At 62.9% G+C, this 14,272-nt stretch overlaps 2 protein-coding genes across 2 annotated transcripts in view; one reads left to right on the forward strand and one right to left on the reverse strand.

Moving 5' to 3' along the window:
* Positions 1–97: 97 nt before the first annotated feature.
* On the reverse strand, positions 98–4,766 carry PIMREG (PICALM interacting mitotic regulator). Its single transcript, XM_034647299.1, has 6 exons — positions 4,611–4,766; positions 3,814–4,139; positions 2,064–2,359; positions 1,500–1,595; positions 953–1,001; positions 98–859 (listed from the first exon to the last, which is right to left on the reverse strand). Exons 2-5 carry the CDS (start codon positions 4,102–4,104, stop codon positions 968–970), a joined length of 717 nt encoding a protein of 238 aa, XP_034503190.1. The 5' UTR covers positions 4,105–4,139; positions 4,611–4,766; the 3' UTR covers positions 98–859; positions 953–967.
* A 1,708-nt stretch (positions 4,767–6,474) lies between these two features.
* Positions 6,475–14,272, forward strand: part of AIPL1 (aryl hydrocarbon receptor interacting protein like 1) — a 9,983-nt gene continuing 2,185 nt past the window's right edge. Inside the window, exons 1-6 of the mRNA XM_034647262.1 lie at positions 6,475–6,843; positions 8,800–8,899; positions 9,483–9,662; positions 13,263–13,451; positions 13,995–14,171; positions 14,255–14,269. Of these exons, the coding sequence (XP_034503153.1) occupies positions 8,804–8,899; positions 9,483–9,662; positions 13,263–13,451; positions 13,995–14,171; positions 14,255–14,269 (657 nt within the window). The 5' untranslated portion in view covers positions 6,475–6,843; positions 8,800–8,803. The remainder of the gene's footprint in view (positions 6,844–8,799; positions 8,900–9,482; positions 9,663–13,262; positions 13,452–13,994; positions 14,172–14,254; positions 14,270–14,272) is intronic.

The raw sequence follows: 14,272 nt of genomic DNA on the forward strand, positions 1-14,272 counted from the left end.
AAGATGAGGGGAGCCCAGCCCCGCTGCCCCAAGCGGGGCGTGTGTGTGTGTGTGTGTGTGTGTGTGTGTGTGTGGACACAGAGAACAGGTGTCACACTCAGAAGCGGACTGTTTATTATGAAAAAGCAGTGTTATCTCCAGGGAAGTCACACACTGGTTTCTTTGTAATAAAATGACAAAGCGGGTTTCTTAAATAATTTACCGAGGGCAGAAATCGCCACGGAACTGTGCTACCCCTCCCCGCACACCCACGGTGCCCTGTGCTGAGGAAAGATAGGGATCTGTGGGCCCAGGGTCTTGGGACTCTGGGGGGGCTGCGGGGACAAGTGCTGGGGTCCCTGGAGCCTGGGCACTGGGCCGCCCAGGGGCTGCCTCCTCGCAGGTCCCCCTCCTGGGTGCATGGCCGAGCTCCCCAGCTCCTCTGCTCTCCGGGCTTCCCGTTGTAGACACAGCCACAAAGTTCAAGTGTGGGGTGAGTTCCCAAGCCAGAGAGGGGAGAGAGTGAACAGCCTCCCCAGCCTCTCTCCCCAAGGGACTGTCGGGCTGGGGTGGGGGCGGTCAAGGGCAGAACCGGCTGTGGCCGGAGCAGGAGCAGAGGCCCCCAGGCAGTGGGACGGCGCATCCGGGTGTGAGGGGCGTGGTGGTCAGACGTGGCTTGCTTCCTGCACCACAAGCCCCCTTCCTGCCCCTGACTGTGTTCAGAGCAGGGAAGTGGGGGCACCACGGTCTTCCCCCCAGAACCAGGAGCGGGAAGGTGGCCGGTATGCTCGGCTAGTGACGGGGTCGGTGAGGTCAGCAGCTCCGGCTCCAGGCAGGTGGGAGGACTCGCACGCTTCCTGCTCTGCTGGGCCCGTCAGCTCTGCGGGTTTTTCCAGAAAAGACTCCGTTCTCATACATGTTTGTGTGCAAGGAGGAGGGGAGCCCAGGGAGATGCTTGGGAGGAAGGCATTACCTGCAGGCACCGTCCTCAGTCTCGGATGAGGGAAACGGTCATGTCGTTGCTAGAGGCGGGAGGGCGGAAGGGACAGATGCCGTTGGTGCCGCGGGCTCGGAGGGGCCCTCCCGCCACGTACTCAGAGCTGGCCGGGCCCCACCCAGGAGCCCATCGTGGCCACTGTATGAATGGGGACCGGCCCCAAGTTAGGGCAGCTGCAGACCCAAGGCTTGCCTCTAGAAGGGGTTCTGAGCAGACAGACCAGAAACTGCATAGCAGCCATGGAGCTCTTCCCAATTCCAAGGGCAGGCAGGTGTAGGGGAGCCATGGGGAGTGTTGGCGGCAGGGCAGGTCTTTTAGGAACCAGGTATCTGGCCTGGGGGTGGGGGTGGGTCCCAGGTGATGGACAAACGTGGCACCTGAGACCTACGTTTTGTCCCCGTCATGTTGCAGATGAGCAGAGGGAGGCCCAGAGAGGGGCAGGGGCAGGCGAGGGTCACACAGCAGGTCAGAGCCAGAGTCAGAGGCCTGCCTGCAAAGCTGACCCCCAGAAACACCAGCTCACCTCTCCTCCACCACGATGGCGTCGTCTAGCTCTTGGGATGGCCGCTGGAGATGCTGAAGTCTTGCTCCCACCGGCTCTGGGTCACCGTCAGACTCACTGCAAGAAGGAACAGCCGCCCCCACGACTCGTGGAAACCTGTAACCAGCCCTTCCCAGGCAGCACTGGGCCGGGCGTACGGCCGGGAGATGCCCGGGGCCTGGGAACCCCTTGTCCCAGACCCTTCCCTCCTCCCAGCAAGTGACATCAGTGCGACCTGGAGCACCTGGCAGAGATAGAAGCCTCAAGGCCCGAAGGTCAAGGGCAGGTGACCTTGCAGGCCGGTCAGCCCCGACGTTGCCCCCTTGGAACCTGAGCCTTGGTTTCCAAACTTGCTTTGGATGCGGGAGGCTCGCCATCTTTGACAGATAGGGAAACTGAGGCCCCGGAGGACCTCCCAGGCCCCCACCAGCCGGGGCAGAGCTGAGCCAGAACACGGCTGCTGGCAGCTCAGGGTGCCCCTGGCAGCCACGGGCGGATGGGGGTGGAGCAGCTCGCGTTGGGGGGGCCAGGCTCTGCTCCTCTTACCTGGGGGAGCAGAGGGGCTCTGTCGCGGAGTAGGGGCTCCGGAGGGCAGCCTCCCTCCTGGACCGCCGCAGTGGGTGGGCGCGTGGGCCCGCATGGGCAGAGAGCCGGCGACCGTCCCTCTCCCCTGGGTCCAGGGCCGCATAAGCAGGGGCAGCTGCAGACAGCCGGGCGCTCTCCTGGCTCAGGCTGCGAGGTGGGGGGCTACCGCCCTTCTGTGCCCCCCTCCTCCTCCTCCTGGCTTTCACCTGGGTTTCCGCCAGCCACTTGGTGCCACTGTGGCAGGACTCCTGGATTCTCTGTGGCAGGTGCGGGGAGAGGTGAGCACAGACAAGGCCAAGGCGCCACTACTCCTGAGCGTCCCGGCTGTGCCTCCCGCCCCTCGGCCCCCCGGCTGGCCTATAGATACAGGCAGCTCCGGGTCTCGGGGGGAGCGGTGTGGATGAGTCCGTGGGCACCGGGTCCGCTGCAGCCGCCAGCTCAGAACTGCCCGGGGAGCGAGTGTGCTGGTCAGAGGCCGCAGTCACCCAAGTCCAAACCCTCTTCCGGGACCTGTAACGACGCTGGCTCTCCCAGCAAGGCCCAGAGAGCAGGCCTGCCCCCGCCCCCTGGACCTGCGTCTGGTCTCACACACCAGTTTATCCTCCCCGCTGGCGCGGAGTCTTCCGGAGGGCTGGTTCTCAGGACACTCAGGGGTTCGGAACGGAAGCCCTCTGGGGCTCCTCACTGCCCACGGGAGCAAGCCTGAGCTCTGGGGTCTCTCGTACCCGCCCGGGGGCAGCTGGGAAGGCTCCTCTCAGCCAGAATGTCTGCCTGGCTGAGCCAGAGGCCAGAGGTCAGAATACGACCCGAGTGACACGTGGTGCATGGTGTGGCCGTGGGCGGACCGTCTCTTGTCCCGTCTCTGAGCCCCAGGGAATAAAACCGCCCTGGGCCTTCTACAGCCGAGACTGCCCTTTGGCTCAGAGACCTCTCAGCGGCGGGGGGGGGGGGGGGGGGGGTCTGTGGATTCAGAGCCACAGTCAGACCCCAAGGAGGTACCCACCCCCATTCTCTCCTTGGGGGTCTGTCCATCCTTGCGTCTTCTGTCCCTCCTGGGTGACACCTTCCCTCATTGTCAGGTTTGAAGACCCGTTCACCCGAAGGCCCACAGGCACGTCACACCAACACCCCACACCTGACACCTGACACAAGTCCCCGCAGACCTACCCGCGAAGCCTCTGTGAGGCCAGGCCCCCGGCCCCTCGGAGGGAGGTGCATCCGCGTATTCCCCCACCCCCGACCACCCAGCTGAGGACCAAGTACTAACAGGGCCTGCTGAAATTCCTCCCCTGGGCTCCTGGGCGGTCCTGGGAGCATCTAAACACCTCCAGGCCCAGGACCCTGCCTTCCTGTCCTCACTCTCTGCCCTCTGGCCACACCCAGGCTTCTATTCTGCGCCTTGCCACCCCCCAGCTCTGGACCTGGACTCACGCTATGTGACTTGTCTTACAGCCTCCTCCCACTGCCCCTCTCCTGGGTGGTTCCGTGGAGTCACCTCTTCTGGAAGCCCTCCTGTGTTTGGTGTCCCCCATCACGCCCTTGCTTGCCACCCTAGCACTACCAGCTCTGTCTGGCGTCGTAGGGCTCTGGTTCCAGGTGACAGTGCACCTGTCCTCATGGGGTCTGCCTCCTCATAGGGGCCCTTGGAGGCATTGGCTGTCTGGCATCACGGAAGCCTGAGCTAAGGAACCGTTGACATCGCCGGCCTTACCTGGGACACAGCACCCAGGGCGTTCTTAGCTGAGCGAGCTGCAGCCTGGAGGCCCTGCTGCCCAGACTCGGGGCTTTCCAGGCGTTTCCAGGAGGGCCTTGCGCCGAGGTTGAGGCTGACGGCTCTCAGGGGCAGCCTTCTCTGGAACTGTCTGCACAGGGAGCCCAGGGCCCCGCAGGATGTCTCGGGATGGCCCGCGGCAGGCTGCAGCACCTCGTCCTCCAGCTGTTCCTGGTCCTGGAGTGATGTCCGACGCACGGAGGCCCCCACGCCCGGCCACTTGGAAGCCATCTGCCTGGTCAAGAGTCTGCTCAGCCCCCCAGATCCTGGAGAGGTCAACAGGCAGGTCAGCAAGGCATCCTCCCTACCCTCCACAGGCCCCAGACACACAGGCAGGCTAGGCTGGGCGTGAAGGCCCTTGGCAGCCGTGAGTGCGGGAAGGAGGGTGCTTCCTGGAAGAGGGGTCAGCGAGGCCCACAAAGAGCGGGGGATGGACAGGCCGCTCCGCGTGTCCTGCGGTCCCCGCTGCCAATGTCTACCACAGCTGTCTTTCCGTCCAGCCTCCTTTCGGCTCTCCGCCTCCAGCGGGGAAGCAGGCAGAGTCAGGACCGGCCCTCGCCGAGCCCCACTGGGCCGGTGCCCCATCCGCGGCCCTTTGGCGAACTCGCCGGGACCCAGCGCGCTCCCGCCCCTCAGACCCCCGATCTGCGTCTTGCAATCCCCAGACGGCCCCGCATGCGCGCCCGTCCAGGTCCCGTGGGAACGGAAGGGCCACCGCGTCCCCGGGCTGCACTCACCCAACAGCCTCCAGCGCCGACCGCACGCCCCGCAAGGCCGCTCCGCGCCCACCCGGCCGGTTTGAAACTCCGCGCGGATCCGCCCCCTGGCCCGTCCTCGCAGCTGATTGGCTGTGTCTCCGCGGTGCGGCCGCGCCCGGGAGCCGATTGGCCCCCGCCCCCGCGGCGGGAATGCTGCCCTCCGATTGGCTGGCCGGCCTCGGGCCTCGGGCCCCCGGGTGAGCGCAGCGGGGTGCCGCCCCTTTGTCCCCGCGGTCAGGCGCCCCGCCGAGGGGGTGTCTCCCCGGGGCGCTCGCGACGTGCGCCCTCCCCGCGTGGGTGTCTCTGCCTCCAGCCCTTGCTCTGTGTTCCCCAAACGCGCCACCCGCCCTCGGGACCCTGGAAGATCCTGGAGGAGGGGACAGACCGGGGTACACCCTCCCCCCCCCCGGCCTCCTCCAGAGCAGCCCCCCCACCGGGCGAGGCCTCCACCCCCCAAAGCATCCGAACAAGCTCCAAACCCCGCCCTTTGGAAAGCCGCTCCCTNCCCCCCCCCCCCCCCCCGGCCTCCTCCAGAGCAGCCCCCCCACCGGGCGAGGCCTCCACCCCCCAAAGCATCCGAACAAGCTCCAAACCCCGCCCTTTGGAAAGCCGCTCCCTCTTTCCCGCGACTCCAGGGCAGCCCGCCCGCGCCCCCCTCGGCTTCCTCGCTGCGGACCTCACCAGGCCCGTGCGCCCCCTCTCCGGCGGGGTCTCCACCGGCGGGGTACCCCCCCGCCCCGTAGCTCTGCTCCGGGCCGCGACAGAGCTGGGTGACCCCAGTCCTCGGGCTCAGGGACACTCCTCCCCGCCGCGGGGTGACGCGCGCCCCAGGTGCTGGTGTGCCCGCGGAGCCCTTCTATGATGACCTCGCTGGACGCTCAGGGCAGCCTAGGAGTAGACCAGGAGACTGAGGTCCCGCGAAGTTAGGTGGGCCCCAGTGGCCCTCAGTTAGGGGATGGCAGGATTCCCCGCGTCCTGGACGAGGGTCCCTGCGCCCACTCCTCAGATCTGGCGTGTGGGGGAGAGACGGAGGTCAATGAACCAAAGAACCAATAATCAAAGAAAAAGATGACACAACGAAGGCGGGCCCATCCCCATTTACAGCTCAGGCCTAGGGGAGGAGAGGGTGTGTCTGCGTGTTTGTGTGTGGGGGGGTCTCCTGGCACAGACGGGCCAGCACCCCCATCTGCACCCAGCTCACAGATGTGTGAGACAGAAGTTTCCGGAAATGATACTGGACTCGGAGCGGTGTGCTGTGATTTTCTGCTTTGCTGTTTCATTGTCTGACCGCAGCTCCGCCTGTCCCGCCCTCCCCGTGCTGAGGCCGAGCTGTGGCCTGGTGGGGACAGGCCTGTCGGTTGTACTTAGGGGATTCGATTCTCCCCTTTCACCAGTGACACAGGAGCACCGTTATTCTGGGGAAAACAAACCCGCGGGCGTGGGAGGGACTCAGTGAAGGGAGACAGTCTCGGCTTGGACGGGCTGGTCCCCACTGTGTCTGGGCATCACAGGACAGCCTGCATTTGTCCAGCCCTGACCGCGGGCCAAGTGCGTTTCCTGCCTGCTGAGCCCACGAAGGAGGAGCTATTTTTACCCCCTGATTCAGATGACAACACAGTTTGAGAGGGTGAGGCGTCTCTCCCTACACGGAGCGCAGAGTCAGATCTGGAACCAAAACCCTTGGGTGTCCGGCTTTCCACCCCGAATGCTCACCCTTTGATCACGGGACCTCCTCCGGGTCAGGCTTGACCGGGGGGGCCCTGCCCATGTGGGGCTTTGCACCCCCTCCCTCAGAACGTCCCTGGCAGCCCAGGTGAAGGGACAGCAGTGTCCATGGCAACAAGGGGAGGAGAAAGAAAGGTTTTCTTCTGAATGAGAAGCTCTCCCTTGCGGGGAGCAGGGCAGTGAGGCCAGGCGGGGGACGGAGAAGGGGGTGTGCTGAAAGGGGCAGCGTCCTAGTGGAGGGGCGGCGGGGGCTGGGTCCCCTGAGCCTCCTCTAAGGAGACAAAGCCAGTCCCAGGTGGAGGCTTTCTGGGGTCCAGCCCCACCTGTGCCTGTGTTGGAGAGGAGGACGGAAGAGGAGGAGGGACCCCAGCCCTGCCCTGTCCTGGGGGCCCCCTGTCCAACAGGAGAACTCCTGGCAGTTCCCGTGACCTCCTGGAAGAAGGAGACACCGCGCCGTGCAAAATGCCACGAGTGAGGCGTGCTCGGGGTGAGGAAGGAGTGGAAGGGGCGTGGGAGCCCCGCGCAAGCAGGGGGCAGGGCAGGTTCCCCCTCGCATGCAGTGTTTTAGCGGGAGAGCTAGGGGACAAAATGCAGGGCCCCCTGCACTTCCAACAGAGGGGCCAGCCAAGGCCGGTGTAGGGGTCCGAGCACCCCCCAGTTCCAGGACCCAGAAAGCCCGGTGACGGACTGAGGGCCCGCCCCCCGAGGCAGGCAGCCCGGAACAGGGGCTGCTCCGCTGCGGGGGGAGGAGCTTGGGGCTTATCCTGAGGGCAGCAGAGAGATGGGTTTTAAGAGGGGCGGGGTTATTAGGGTTACCTCTTCCTGAAGTCCTTTAGGTTAGTCTGGGGGCCAAGCAGTGGCTAGGGGCCCGTCTGGAGGCTGTGGCCTGAGCACCTCGTTCTTCTGGCATCCACTTCAACAAACACCCCCGAAACCCACTCCCACCCCTGCCCACCGGGGGCCCAGATCTCTCCGATCTACCCCAGCAATCCCGCCCCCGCACCCGTGCCTCTCGACCCACCGTGGATCACATCAAGAAATCAATCCTCACTGGCAGGAAAGTCTAGCCTGATGAATACGTACAAAGCCAACAGCCACGCAACCATCGTGGGGGAGGGAGGGGACAGTGCTGCCAGGACCTCAGAAGCAGCCCCCCACTCCCACCCCCTGGGTCCTCCCTCCCTCTCTCCCTCCCTGGACTTTCATGGTAATCACTCTTACTTCCCTTTGTACTTTCAGCATCTAAGCATCCTTCTTGCTTCCTATGCGTCGGGACTCCTCTAGGTTGCCGTGTGGCTAGAGAAGGGGGAGCAGAGAAGGACCCCAGGACCCCTGCACCCTGCATCCTTACCCCCTGCCCCCAGAGAGGGCTGGATCTGAGCCTTTGGGGGTCTGAGCACCCTGGGGGGGCCTGGAGGGGCCTGACCCAGCTGCCCCAGTGTGGGTTTGGGGGCTCAGCCTTGGCCTCTCTATGCCAATGGCTCCTAGTGGGAGACATGGGGGGATGCTGGGTTTGGGGTCCCACCTGCTGCTCCAGGGGAGGGAGGGGGAGGTGGATCTTCCTGTTTCCGTAGGGAAGATGGAGTTAGGGAGGGGTCTGCCACAGGTCAGGAAATGAGAGGTGGGGTCGGCGGCTCTCTGCGGCTCCGACAATCCGGTGTTGCGTCCCTCTGTGGCGCCCCCTGCCCCTTCCTGCTGTCAGTCTGGGATCACGGGGAGGAAGGACCCTGGGAGCCTGAGCGCCGCAGCTTCCACTGGCCACAAGGTGGCGCCAAACACCACACCTTCAGGCCACCTGTCACCTCGAGCCCAGAAAGGGGATCCCAGGTGCAGGGACTGAGTTCTGCTGGGGCCCCGGGATGAGGGATGAGGGATGAGACCCTCCAACGGGGGAGAGAGAGCCCCGGTCCCCACAGCCAGAACCTGGAGTGGGGGCTGGAGCGGGGCTGGGGGACCTCCTTCACTTTCCCCAAACCTGCGCCTTCTCTCACCCTGTTTTAGAGCCCCCCAGGCCAGAAACCTGCTTCCCCCCAGTGTCATATCCTCTCCTGTGCAGAGTTTGGGGGGAGAGGAGGAGGAAATAGGGAAGAGGGAAGGTAAGGACCGTAGAGACCACAGGGCCTTGGCACGGACACCAGGGGGACAGAGGGGGCTTCAGGCTCCCCTCCTGTTCCCCTTGGCTGGCCTGAGGCCTCTCTCCTGCCACACCCTGTCCCCATCTTCTCTGAGAACGTTCTGGCAGCTTTCTTTTTTCTTGGGGTGGGAGAAAACCAAAGGTGGGTGTCAGGCGGGGGCCTCATGTCACCCTGAGGAGAAGGGACGAGGCGCCGCCCAGCTTACTCCTGGCTCACACCTGCCCGGGGGGCAGGGCCAATCCCCAGGTCTGGGTGTCTTCCTCCTGGGGAGATTATCTCAGCCTGAGCCCCACACCGCTCTCCGCCAGAGCCATGGATGCCGCCCTGCTCCTGAACGTGGAAGGGGTCAAGAAAACCATTCTGCATGGAGGCACAGGGGAGCTCCCAGACTTCATCACGGGGTCCCGGGTGAGTGGGCCTGGTCTCCCGGTGCCAGATGGGGCCCCCCCTCGCAGCTTTCTGCACCCCTGCTTGCCACATAGCACTTCACACCACTTTCGGCTTTGCTAAAACAGGGCCAGGAGGGCCCTTCCCGGAATTATCAACCCCTGAGCCTCTGGGAAGCTCGGAATTGGTGCCCATTCGCTGCATGTTTTTGATATTGGCACATTAAACTCTGGCGTGGGCTGGGGGAAGGGCTTGGGAATTTTCTGGAGCCCCAAATGTTGAGTTGAAAGGAGAGGACCTCAGGGGTCACGGTTTTGTCCACAAATCTCTGGTGGGATTCCCTGGATGACGGAGGGGTGGGGTCTGTGGTCTCAGATCTAGGGCTTCTCTAAGCAAGGCCCCTGGACCCGCAGAGCTGCCAGGCAGTGGGATGGGGCCCTCTGGGCGGGGTGGGTTCCCAGCCCCGGGGCCAGTGCGGGCGGCATGGGGGTAGCTGTGGGGTCTGGGCATCTGGCTGGGGTTGGGCGAGCCCAGCCCCGAGGACAGCCCCGTGAGCGACAGTGGGGAGTGTGTCTAAGACCGGGGTACCCCTCTTGCTGACCAGGTGATCTTTCACTTCCGCACCACGAAATGCAACGAGGAGCGGACGGTGATAGATGACAGCAAGCGCGTGGGCCACCCCATGCACATTATCATCGGGAACATGTTCAAGCTGGAGGTCTGGGAAGTGCTGCTGACGTCCATGCGTGTCGGCGAGGTGGCCGAGTTCTGGTGTGACTCCATCGTAAGTAGGCCACGCACGGTCCCCATAGTTTGTAGAAATTGTGCTGTGTGCTTCCCACCAGGCAGCCCGTCTGCTGGCCTCTCTTGCTGGGAGGCGTCTTCTTACTGCCATTGGCCGACGGGTTCAGATGTCGCCCGCCCGATCTCGCCATTACAAAGTTCCCCTTGGCTTTCACCTAATGGATGCACCCACGGTTCCTGGAGACCCCTCACCTCATCGGGGGTCACTGACTTTTCGAAGGAGCGATTTGGGGGAGAGGGAGATCTGAGTTTGAGCTCTGCTCTATCGCTTGTCTGTGTGGCCCAGGGAAGTCCTTGCTCCCTCTGGCACTCTATTCATTCATCTCTAACTACAGAAACCCCACACTAGGGGCCTGCTGAGGGGATTACAGGACGTGGTGGCTCCTGGGACAAGCCATAGGACCGGGCAACTGGAAGGTGCTAGCAGAATTTCGGACACGAACTCCCCTGTTTTGCTGACGAGGAAGCGCAAGGGGCAGACAAGGAAAGTGACTTGCTCTGGGTCAAACAAGTTAAGGGACAGGGTCAGGGTGGGATCCATGGTCCCCTCACCGCTCATTCTCCCCGGCTGCCCATCCTAGTGGAAAGTCAGGCTGCAGTGCCGTCCTCTACCGCTAGGGGCGCCCACCCGCCTCGTCCCTGATTTCTTGGCTCACCAGGCAGATACCAGGGCAGCGACTTTTCTTTGCCAACCAGTGTCTGTGCTGTTCTTCGTCCTGGTGCTTAGAAAGACGTTAAAGATGTTCTATTTTTAGCAAGCCAAGTCTTCAGAAAATAGGCTTCTTTGCGGCTTCAGATAGTTTAAAAGAATACCTATTGGCTTTGCTTACAGTGAGGACGCCCTGCCTGTTTTACACCGGCACGCACCTGTCATTCAGGCCGCAAGGTTGGCAAGCCTTGGCCACCAGTGAGGGCCATGCCTCTGTAGGACGCATGTTCGCTGACGCAGGAGAGCTGAGTGCATGGAGGGCTGCCAATAAATCCTGGATTGGCTGATTGCTTTGTTGTCTGTCGAGTTTCCCCTAACGTGGGCACGGCTCTGTCTGTGCTGTCTGCGTCCTCTTGGCCACAGTCACAGGAGGGTACTGCCCATCTCGCTAAGCGCCCACCCATCGTGCCTCTGTCTGTCTGCCTATCTATCTGCAAACATTCATGGGGCACCAGGTTTGGACTCTGCTGAGTGTTAGGAATGAAACAGACCAAATTCTGCCCCTCAAGGAACCTCGGTTCTTGGAGGAGGAGCGAACACTCGAGCAATTTCGATGCAGGGCAGCCAGTCCCATGACGTAAATGAGGGCAGACTGCTTCGGGGCCACAGGAGATGGGCAACTAATGCTTTAGGGTCTTGGGGGAATATCTCCAAGATGACATTGAACTGGGTATTGAAGGATGAATAGGAGTTTGCCAGGTCTACACGTAGGGAGTGGGGTGGCATCCGGTCCAGAAAGTGTGAAAAGATTTGGCATGCTTCATTTGGTTAGCCCCTTCCCCTCCGGGGGCGTCTCTCCGTTTAAGAATCTGAGTTGTGGAAAGATGCAGGAGTCAGTGGGATGATCGTGTGTCTTCAACAAAGGAGTTAGGAGGGCTTGGCTTTCCCCCAGCAGTGTTGCTTGTCCCTCCCTGCAGACCCCCCTCCTGGACACTGGATCAGTCTGAAGAGCAGGGGGCTTCCTCCCTCCCTCCCCTGCCCCCACACCAGGGAAGCAGGGCCAGTCAGGGGCTGGGAGCTTCTGCCCCGCCCCCACCCTAGACAGGACGCTGGTCTCTGGGTGGGATTTTTGTGCTGGTGCCCAGGATTGTGAGGCCAAGGGTCGCACACTCACATTCCAAGAGGGGTCAGGAGCTCTGGCTGACCACACATCGTCTGCCTCGTCCAAATGGGGCAGCCAGGCCTCAGCTCCAACTGGACGGTTGCCGTGGGAAGGGGCAGGCCCGGCATGGCTGGCTACTCTGAGTTTTTAAGATGAGCCAGAAATCTTCATTCGCATGCGAGCTCCCTCCATATTTGAATGTTGGTTAACCAGTTGATAACAACTCCACCAGGTGAGCACTGAGACAAGACCAGTTTGCGAGCTGAATATGGCCCGTGGCTCACCAGTTTGCAACCTCCGGTACAGAGACAGACCCGTAGACAGAAGGAGTCCCGGGGCCCCCTGCCTCGGTCACAGGCCCAGTCTCAGTCCCCCGGGCTGCAGGCGAGCTCCACAGAGCCCCACGTGTGGCTCTGGCTGTTCTGTGGTCCCCGGGCAGGCAAGTTGGCTTCAAGATTGGCACACAGCTGGGACTCCTGTCCTCCTGGCCCCCTCCCTCCGAGGAGGTGCTGACCTGCTGGGCACAGGACTTGAGACCCTCCTCTGGCCTTCCTCCTCCTTCCTGGATTTTTTCTGGCTCCTGGCAGCACCCCCCAACCCACCATGCTGCCTGAGGCTCTGCTGGGGTGAGGGTGTGGGTATCTCATGGGACAAAGGCTTTACCTGAGGCCCTGCCCAGGCAGCCACCTGGCCCTGGGGCCCGAATGCTCAGTGTCCTTGCCAGGACACAGGGCCTGGGAGCCACCTGGAGGGCCAAAGTGGTCCCTCCTTCAGCCAGCTGCTCCTGGGGCCTCTCCCTGCCTTAGGTCGGCCTTGATCCCATGGTATTAACTACCATCTGGCCTTCTTTCTCACAAAGGAGGCTCAGCAGGGCATTCTGGGTTAATCCTGGCTGGTGGGGCTGGGAGGGCTGACCTTCATCCCCGCTCTGGTGACTTGGAGGACAAGCTGAACTGTTTCTGCCCCTTCGGTTCCCCGAGCTGCCGTGAAGGCGCCTGAGATGGGCCATTTCTGCACCCCGTCCAAGCAGAGGGGGATTCTCAGAGACAGCTCACAGATGGGGAAGCTGAGGCCCGAGGGGCTGTTTCCTGGCCCTCCTCCACCGTAAGGGTGGCAAGCCCTGCGCCCAGCACAGGGTGAGGCTGGGATGAGCTGGGCCTGTTCCCGCGCCGTCTCTAACCCATGACAGCGTCACTACCACAGGTGTGGCTGAGGGGACCGGAGTCTGGGCTCCCTGCTAACCAGTAGCACCACTGGGATGCCGATCTGGCCCTCTGGCCCCTGGAGCCTGCTCCTTCCCCTACTCTCCACACTTCCCTCCCTGCAGGTCACTGACCCATGGGCTCAGGTCTCCTCGGGAGAGAAATAGGTCAGGGCTGATCACAAGGACCAGCCAGAGGCAGCACGGCCTTGTGGTGATGGCCTGTCCTCTGGAGTCAGGTGTGAATCCTGGCTCTGTCATTTCCCAGCTGTGTGACCTTAAGCAAGTTACTTAATGTCTCTGGGCTCCAGTCTCCCCACCTATGGAATGGGGATAGACGCCTCCCTGCTTGGGGCATTTTAAGGGTGGAAGGAGCTAACAGAAGGGCCTAGTAGAGCAGTTTGCCTGGAATGCAGTGTACCAGTTATTCGTGGGGGCGTGTTGGGGGCAATCAGCAGGAACAGCCATGGGGCAGTGTGGCTGTAGCAGGACTCAGGGTGGGGGCTCCGTGGGGCCCGGCTAGCTCTGAGCACACAGGCCAGACGCCATCCACCATCTTTCCGCCCAGCACACAGGGGTCTACCCCATCCTGTCCCGGAGCCTGCGGCAGGTGGCGGAGGGCAAGGACCCCACAGAGTGGCACGTGCACACGTGTGGGCTGGCCAACATGTTCGCCTACCACACGCTGGGCTACGAGGACCTGGACGAGCTGCAGAAGGAGCCGCAGCCTCTGATCTTCGTGATAGAGCTGCTGCAGGTGCACCCTGGGGCCGGGAGGGGGCAGAGGGCTGTCCCAGCCGCGGGGAGCCCCACCTCGCTGGTCGCTGGGCATCCAGAGCACGAGAAGGTTCATAAACCACAGCCATGCTTGTGGGGTGGTGGGGACTCAGCTTGTGGCCAAGGATGAGGTTCAGCCCGAGGACTAGATGGGGGAACAAATAAGAGAATTATGTCAACAAAAGGGCCTTTGTGGGCCTGCGAGGACAGTTGTGCGGTTTGTACACTGCACAAGGACCTCACCTCTAAGGTGCTCATTGTAGACCTTGTAGATGTGAATTTTATGATGCCAATTTTCCAGCAGATGGCAATAAAGTGTCTCGTTCTGGCCAGATGAGTATGGAGACAGTCTTCTGAATACGGGAAGTCGAGTGTTGACAAGGGGCTGTCTACTCCTAACTTGAGGTGCTGATGTAGGGCGGGGCGCAGTCCCCGTGGAAAATGCAGACGAGGCAGGGCCCCAGCTGCGGGGCGCAGGTGCCCGGGGTCCCCGCTCGCTCACCCGCCCGCGCTCTCGGGCCAGGTCGAGGCCCCGAGCGAGTACCAGAGGGAGACGTGGAGCCTGAACAACGAGGAGAAGATGCAGGCCGTGCCCGTCCTCCACGGAGAAGGGAACCGGCTCTTCAAGCTGGGCCGCTACGACGAAGCCTCTCGCAAGTACCAGGAGGCCATCGTCTGCCTGAGGAACCTGCAGACCAAGGTGGGGGGCTGCCCGCGGGGCCGGCGCCGGGCGGGGGGGGCAGGCGGCCCGGCTCACGGCAGGCAGGCGTGCCCCCCCCGCAGGAGAAGCCCTGGGAGGTG

This window comes from Ailuropoda melanoleuca, chromosome 17, assembly GCF_002007445.2.
Source record: "Ailuropoda melanoleuca isolate Jingjing chromosome 17, ASM200744v2, whole genome shotgun sequence".
In the NCBI taxonomy this organism is placed as follows: domain Eukaryota; kingdom Metazoa; phylum Chordata; class Mammalia; order Carnivora; family Ursidae; genus Ailuropoda; species Ailuropoda melanoleuca.